Here is an 8,409-nt window from a genome sequence, read left to right on the forward strand (position 1 = left end):
AGTAGATGTTCTTGCCTCAACTTCGAGTAGCTGGGATTACAGGCATTTGCCACTATGCTTGTCCATTACTACTTCTTAAAGCTCAGTTTTGGAAGCTCTCAAATATATCCATAAAAGTCAAACATAATCATCATTCCTAACAGAATAATTCTTTACATCTAAAATCCAGTCCAGGCTGGGGATTTAGCTCAGTAGTTCTGCTGCCTGCCTCGCAAGCTTAAGGTCCTGAGTTCGATCCCTAGTACCAAAAATTTTTTAAATTAAAAAATCCAGACCATATTTACATGTTCTCAGTTTTCTGGAATGAATCTCTACAAATTTTTTTTTTAAGTCAGCATGGTGACTTGACACATTAGACGTATAAACCAACCAAAACCTCTCTCCAGCCTGGATCACATAGAGGCTGTGACCATCCCTTGGTTATGCAGGCCAGTCACTGTTGTGGTGCAGTGGTAATAAATAATGGGTTTGGGGGGTGCTCCAGGAGTTTAAAAATTGGTTTTGTGTGTACAGGTAATGACTTGGCATCTTTGCTGTGGATAAAAGGAATGTGCTGGGGATTTAGCTCAGTGGTTCCACTTTCTGCCTCACAAGTGCAAGGACCTGAGTTCAATCCCTGGTACAAGAAAGAGTGGGGGTATTCCTTGTTAAAGATGTCACCAATCTGATATTATTTTTTATTCATTTTAGTAAACTAGTACATACAAAAGATGCCAGAACTTTAGATTGGGGAATAAGTTGGACCTATTTCTTTATATTTTCATTTAATTCATATATTTATCACTTTATTTTCTTTTTCTGTTTTTCTCTGCAGGCCTCAGCTGTTGAAGAATGCTCTGCAGAGAGCAGTAGAGAGAGGCCAGTTAGAACAAATAACTGGCAAAGGTGCTTCGGGGACATTCCAGGTTAGAGACTAAAACCTTGATTGTAGACAAGTGCTTCTCAAAGTTTTGGATTTCAGGATCTGCTTTATACTCTAAAAATTTATTGAGGACTCCAAAGTGTTTTTGTTTGAGAAACTTGTAAATATTTACTGTATTAGAAATTAAAACAAAATTTTAATACTGATTTCATTTAAAAATAACAAAAACTTATTACATATTTGCATAAATAACTATTTTCCCCAAAAAAATGTTTTTGTTGAGAAGAGGAGCGCTTTTTTACATTTTTGCAAATGTCTTCCATGGAAGTTGGCTGATACCTCTTCTGATGTAGTTTGGGCCTATGAAAAAAATCTAATACAAAATGTGACTAGAAAAAGATAACTTTTTTGGGCTGGGGATTTAGCTCAGCAGCACTGTGCCTGCCTCACAAGTGCAAGGTCCTGAGTTCAGTCCCTTGTATAAAAAAAAAAAAGATTCAGATACTTGTGGATAATATTCTTTGATACTACACCAAATCTCAGCAAATGGTACATAGATTTTTTTTTTTTTTTTCCTTTCTTTGGAACCGGGGACTGAACTTGGGTCCTTGCACTTGCAAGGCAGGCCACCGAACCGCTGAGCTAAATCCCCGGCCCATTAACATAGGTTTTTAACAGCTTTACTGAGGTACAGTTTACAAACCATAAGGTGTATTTAATATGAGTTAAAATTTATAATACAGTGAATTTTTCATAAATTTAGTTATACAGCTGTCACCACAATTCAGTTTTAGGATATTGCCATTGTCTAAAAATGATCCTTTATGCCTTGTATGGTTGCACAACCTGTAATCAATCCTAGCTACTTAGGAAGCCAAGGCAGAAGGATATTAGGTTTCTGCCAGCCTGAGTATCTTAGCAAAGACCTCTTCTGTCTTGGAATGAAAAGGGCTCACCCGGCATGTAGTTCAGCTCAGTGCTAGAGTGGTTATCTAGCATGTGTGGGGCCTCGGGTTCTATCCCAAGTACTGATGGGAAGTCCCTTATCACATAATAAGACTCGGAAAGACTTTCTCTTTTTCTCCTATTCTGCTGCTTTTTAAATATCTTTTGAGCACAGATTTAATTCTGTGACTTAATTTTAATGATGTCTCTTAATCAGCTTTTTAAATTGGTGTTGGTCTACTGCCTGACTTGAGGTCACAAAAGTACACTCATGTTTTTTAAGAATTTTATTATTTCTGGACTGGAGATTTAGCTCAGTGGTGCCACCGCCTGCCTTGAAAGCACAAGGTCCCAGATTCAATCCCCCATACCAAAAAATAAACAAGTTTTATTATTTCCTTTCCTTTGAGTCGTATAGCTTTGGCCTGTCCTCTGTATTGAGTTTTGTTTTTAATATGAAGTAAGTTATAATTCATTTTTTTGCAGGTAGGTATCCAGTTTTCCCAGCAACACTTATTGAAAGACTATCTCTCCCTCATGAGTTGTCACCTTGTCACACATCACTTTACTATACATAAAGGGTTTATTTCTGGACTCTTTGTTCTATTGGTGTACATAGAGAATCCTTAATGTCAGCACACCACACTGTCTTGTTGACTGTATCTTGATAATTTTGAAATTTGGGATTATAAATCCTCTTTTACCTTTTTCAGGAGTGTTTAGATTCTTTTCAGTCTGGTGCATTTATGTGTAAATTTTAAGACTCACATCTGGGGGCAGGGTTAGGAATTTAGTAGGAACTGGATTGAATCCATAGATCAATTTGGAGAGAACTGTTATCTGTTATTACTTTGTCAAGTTCTTCCCTCCATGAATACCAAATATCTCTTCATTTATGCAGTTTCTCCTAGCAGTGTTTTGTAGTTTTCAGTCTATAGCTCTTGAATTTCTTCTGTTAAACTTACTCCTGAATAGTTTATTGTTCATGGTGTAATGAATGGAATCGGTTTCTTATTTTCATTTTCAGATTGTTCCTGCTAACTTGTAGAAATACAATTGATTTGTCTGTTAGTCTTGTATCCTGTGATCTTGCTGAACACATTTACTAGTTCTGGTAGGGTTTTTTGGTAAATTCCTTAGAATTTTATAATGCACAGTAATATTATCTGCCTTTAAAACTGATTTATTTCTTCCAGTCTGGATATCTTTTACTTCTTGTCCTTGTCTGATTGCTCTAGATGTAACCCCTGGTGCAGTGTTCAGTAGGGGTGTGAGCACAGACATCTTTGCCTTGTTCCCCCATCTTAGAGAGAAAGTCTTCAATCTTTTAAGCTAGCTTCAGGTTTTGGGTTTTTTAAATTTTTGCAGTACTAGAGATTAAACCTTTGTCCTTTGCTCTGAGCTACATCCCTAGCCCTTTTTTAATATTTTTATTTTACTGAGGCTAGGCTCGAAATTATGATCCTCCTGCCTCAATTTCCCAGAGTGCTGGGATTATAGGCATAAGCCATCATGCCCAGTTTCACTGTAGATTTTTCACAGATGCCTGTTATGTCAGGTATTTTGTCCTTGTTTTTGTTTTTGTTTTGTTTTTGACAGGGTCTCACTATGTAGTTCAGGCAGGCCTTGAATTCACAGTGAACCTCCTGCCTCAACCTCTGGAGTGCTGGGATTTCAGGCATGTGCCTCTACATCCCATTTTATTGTCAGGTTGAGAAAGTTCCCCTTTATATCACAGTATCACAGTTTGGGAAATTTTATATTACTGGTTTTTTTGAAAAATTTTATCATAAATGGCTGTTGGACTTGTCAGATACTTTTCCTCTATTGATATGGTTGTATTTTGGGTTTTTGTTGTTCTTTGTTATTTTTGTTTTTTCTGTTAATATGTTACATTGATTTTTATGGTAGTTCCTTAAAGGTTAGTTACCATATGGAACCTGAAACCATATCAGTGAGCTTCTTATACTCTCTTACTTTAAAATTCATTGATCTGTCTTGATCTTTGAATGGATCATTATCATCATCATCATCATAATGTAACTTGGTACATTGGCTATTTTGAAAATAGTATTATACTGAATTATGCATAATTTTCAGATACTATCATGGTATGGTAACAGAATTTCACAACCATTGGTATCAACGACTGTTCTTGTAAGAATGATGGTTGAATATTAGGAGGCTGTCAGAGTTACAGTGATAGATAGGAAAGTTTTCCAGGATTTAAATTTTCATTGGAAAGTTTGACCTTTGCCAGTGGCAACAAATACTATTGTTTTTCTTGAAGTGACAAGCTCACTTAATTCATTTTCAAGGTAGTATTTATCTGATCTCCAGCTCTGAATAACCATAGTTTATCAGTTCCCTCAATTAAAAAGGAAATTCCATAAAAATGTGCCTAGTTCAACTCAAAACTCAATCACACAGGTGAGTTTCCTTAAGAACACAATTGTACCTTTGTACAGATGTTTTCTGCATTGTCCCATTTCATCCTGTGAATATTAAAAGGACATGCATTTGGGTTGAGATTTAGAAATAATTGTTACTACTTAAGGGCTTTATTTTCCTCTACTAGTGGGGATAGATCCCAAGGACTTCACACCACACTACATCTGCAGCCATTCTTATTTTTTATTTTCACACAGAGTCCCTCGGTGTCAAAGTTGCCCAGGCTGAGCTTGAACTTGTGATCATCCTGTGTCAGCCTCCCAGAGTGCTGGGATCACAGGCATGTACCACCATTCCCAGCTTCGGAGGCCTTCTTAAGTAAAACATAAAACAGTTTTCTTCTTTTTTAAAACCATAAGTATATGACAGAGAAGAAAATAATCACTTGAACATTTTTGTGCCTCTACCTTGATTTGTGGTAAGATGGCAGCAGTTTTATCAACCATTAGATTTTGCACTCTGAGAACAAATGTCAACAGTAAAACAGGTGATAGATCACGTTTGTTTTATTACGAAAATACTTTGGCCCTTTAGATCCTCTGAAAGGGTCTCAAAAACCTCCAGGTAATTTTGAACCATTCTTTAAGAAACAGCTCCTATATTGTAGAACTTTTTTTATTCTTTTTGGTACCGAGGATCAAACTTAGGCCCTTGCAAGCTTGTGAGGCAGGTGGTGGAACCACTGAGCTAAATCCCAAGCCCCTTCCCGTTTTTCTTATCAGTGCTTCTTTTCCTTGGTCTTTTAGCCTTCAAATATGCTACATAATTTTCTCTTATATGATACCTTACATTTTTATCAGATTTTTCCTTTGTTATTTTCCTTATAGTATTAAAAAAGTATTTATTATTAACTTTAATTTTTCAGATACAGTAATAGGGAATATTTTCCAAAGAGCCTTAGTTTATTGGGGGTTTAGCAAGTTAACCTCATTAGAGTGGAATTGTTCATATCGTTGAATTGGTTTAGCTGTTGCTATTCTAGGGTAGTAGATAGAAGGAGAAAATAATCCGTTAGAGGGTTGGGACTCCTCAGTTAGATTGACTGCCTGGTGAATGAGAAGAGAAAGTCCCTAACCTGACAATTCATTGTAAAACGTATCTGTGCTAATGCAGGAACTCCGACCCACCTGGTGCAGAGGAGTCTTGTCTTGAGCTGCTTTGGGAGTGTTGTCTTGATGCTTTTCTCTTCCTCCTTGGAAAACAGCTGAAGAAATCAGGGGAGAAACCCCTGCTTGGTGGAAGCCCAATGGAATATGCAATCTTGTCTGCCATTGCTGCCATGAATGAGCCGAAGACCTGCTCCACCACTGCTCTGAAGAAGTATGTCCTGGAGAACCACCCAGGGACCAATTCTAATTATCAAAGTAAGAATCAGAGTTGTGTGCATTTAACCAGGATTAGAGGAATTTTCTTGTGAAGATACCTTAAAGATTATGCTACTAACAGCAAAGCATAAACTACTGTATGAAAATCAAGAGAATACATTTACAGACTCGTCATTTACAAAAAAAAAAAAGCTAGGTATAATGGCACATGCCTATAACCCAAGCCCTCTGGAAGGATGAAGCAGTAGGATTGCAAGTTCAAGCCAGGCATCTTAGAACCTCAAAAAAGAGTATGTAGTTTAGTGCACAGTGCAAGGCCCCAGGTTCAATCCCCAGTACCACTAAAAAAAAAAAAAAAAAAAAATCAAGCTTTGTCCATAATTTACAGTGAGTACTGATCAGAAGTTGGTTTTACTTTGCTCTAAAGATTTTTCTGATACTTGTTTTCATGTAATTTAGATAGTTCTCTTAAATGCAAAACACCTCTCAATTGTAGTGAATTTTTGCCATTTCTGAATGGTTACTAAATTTCATCTTGAAACCAACCCAGGGTTTTAGATTATTCCTTACTGAATTAGCCTTATAACAAAATATTTTGTTTTAGGAGTCTGTTTACCTTAGGAAGTGGTGATTTGAGATTAGATACCTGAGTGTATAGATACTTAGCCTTTTCACATAAGCTGTTGGTTGATGAGATGGAGCTTCTCACTGAACTACTGCACAAGAATATAGGATGAGGAATTTGGAAACAATAATAGAAAATACAAACCAGAATATATTAGTTTAAATATTTAAATTTTTGAACTCTTAATACTGACAACATATGAATATGGATTTTTTATTTTTATTTTTTGTTCTTTTGGTACCGGGGATTGAATTCAGGACCTTGTGCTTGGAACGCAGGTGCACAGTGCCAATGAGCTAAATCTCCAGCCCGGACATGTATTTTTTTAATGTTACAGAGGAATGCTTTGTTTTCCTATCTACTTTGAAAACTGTTATTTTAATCATTTTTCCCTACTATACTATATGTTGTATTTAATTGTACTTATTCTTTTTAGGCTATTTGTGATTCTCTCTTTTGGTCAAATGTGAGTTGTTTTTTGTTTTGTCTTTTTTTTTTTTTTTTTTTTCAAAGTCTTAATTTTTTTTTTTGACAAAGTCTTGTTGTATAGTTCAGGCTGACCTTGAACTTATTACATATGTAGCCCAGACTGGTTTGGAACTGCAGTGATCCTCCTGCCTCAGCCTTCCAAGTGCTGGGATTACAGATGTGTGCCACCATGCCTGGCTGGCCAGATGTGTTAAAAGATGCATTTAGTTACTAACCTCTTCAGTGTAACTGATTTCGCCTCTGTATTTGAACATTAAATCATCATATGTTTATGGTATCTCTTTGTACAAAAGATAAGATTGGTGAACCCCTTAGGAGCTATGATACTGTTAATTTATGAGGAATTTGTTTTCATCTTTATAGATAATTCTGAATGATAATCAGTACCAGTATTGTCTACTAAGAAGTACCCAGTAGATGTTAGAATGAATGGGAATATACAATATTTTATTTTAGTTTGACTTTTTTTTTCCCCCTCGTACTGGGGATCAGACTTGGAACCTTGTGCTTGCGAGGCAGTGGAACCATTGAGCTAAATCCCAGGCTGATCCTCTTGAACATTTTTGTACTGCCTTAGACTAGTCACTTGATCCCTCTGGGGTTGTCTTTCTTTTTCTTTTTTTCTTTCTTTTTTTTTTTTTTTGATACCAGGAATCAAACTCAGGGCTTCAAGCTTGCCGGGCGGGCACTGTACCTCTGAGCTACGTCCCTGGCCCAAGTCTTTTTTTTTTAATTACTCTATAGACTTTTTCCTTTTCTGTGAATAATTTTGCCAAATTTATGTACATTGAATAAATGCTTAGTGTACTAAATTCATATTTTTGATCACACAGGATTCCTTTAACCATCAGCTACTGTATATGATAGGAAATTAAATTAATGGACATGTAATTGTGATTGAGAGAATTACCAAATCTGAATAACTAGATAACTTTTTATTTCTAAATTTTTTGTTCAGTGCATTTGCTGAAGAAAACTCTGCAGAAATGTGAAAAGAATGGGTGGATGGAGCAGATCTCTGGTAAAGGATTTAGTGGCACCTTCCAACTCTGCTTTCCCTATTACCCAAGGTGAGCAACTAGCCTCAGATGAAGCATTGGTCATTATAAATTGAAAATCTGCTGGGCATGGTGGTACCTGCCTGTAATCCCAGCACTTGGGAGGCTGAGGCAGGAGGATTGCCTCAAGTTCAAAGCCAGCCTGTGCTAGCTACACAGTGAGACACTATATCCAGAAAAAAATCTTTTTTTTTAATATTTGACTCTGAGTTACAGGACTAGTTTAATTTGTTTTATCCTCTTTACTGTATACTGACCTGGAAATAATTTGAACAAAAAGACCTCAGGCAGTATTTAGAGTGAAAGGTTCCCACAGACGCATAGGGGAGTTTTGGCTATCTTGCTAGAGCTTATTATTATGAACCAACTGTTTCTAAAACCAAGCATTGGATTCTTTGAATTGAAATCTTTGGATAATTGTTTCAGTGTTCCTTCTTTTTTATGTTTTTAAATGATAATGATAAAAGACTATCAAGAGAATTATGTGTAAGTCATAATTGTCCAGTAATAAGTGGGGAGAACGTTGACTGCTTTCAAGAATCCTAACTCTGGGCTGGGGATGTAGCTTAGTGGCACAGTGCCTGCCTGCCAGGTGTGAGGTCCTAAGCTCTATCCCTGGTACCAAAAAAAAAAAAAAAAAAAAAAAAAAAAAAT

General features: G+C 36.4%; 1 protein-coding gene across 1 annotated transcript in view; it reads left to right on the top strand.

Annotated features, from left to right (window-relative positions):
* Window positions 1–797: 797 nt before the first annotated feature.
* Window positions 798–8,409, top strand: part of LOC117285001 (heterochromatin protein 1-binding protein 3-like) — a gene marked incomplete at its 5' end in the record, with an annotated part of 10,680 nt that continues 3,068 nt past the window's right edge. The window contains 3 exons of the mRNA XM_033760704.1: window positions 798–905; window positions 5,463–5,622; window positions 7,656–7,767. Of these exons, the coding sequence (XP_033616595.1) occupies window positions 798–905; window positions 5,463–5,622; window positions 7,656–7,767 (380 nt within the window). The remainder of the gene's footprint in view (window positions 906–5,462; window positions 5,623–7,655; window positions 7,768–8,409) is intronic.

Source organism: Fukomys damarensis, unplaced genomic scaffold (assembly GCF_012274545.1).
Source record: "Fukomys damarensis isolate Sample0158 unplaced genomic scaffold, DMR_v1.0_HiC HiC_scaffold_73755, whole genome shotgun sequence".
NCBI lineage: Eukaryota > Metazoa > Chordata > Mammalia > Rodentia > Bathyergidae > Fukomys > Fukomys damarensis.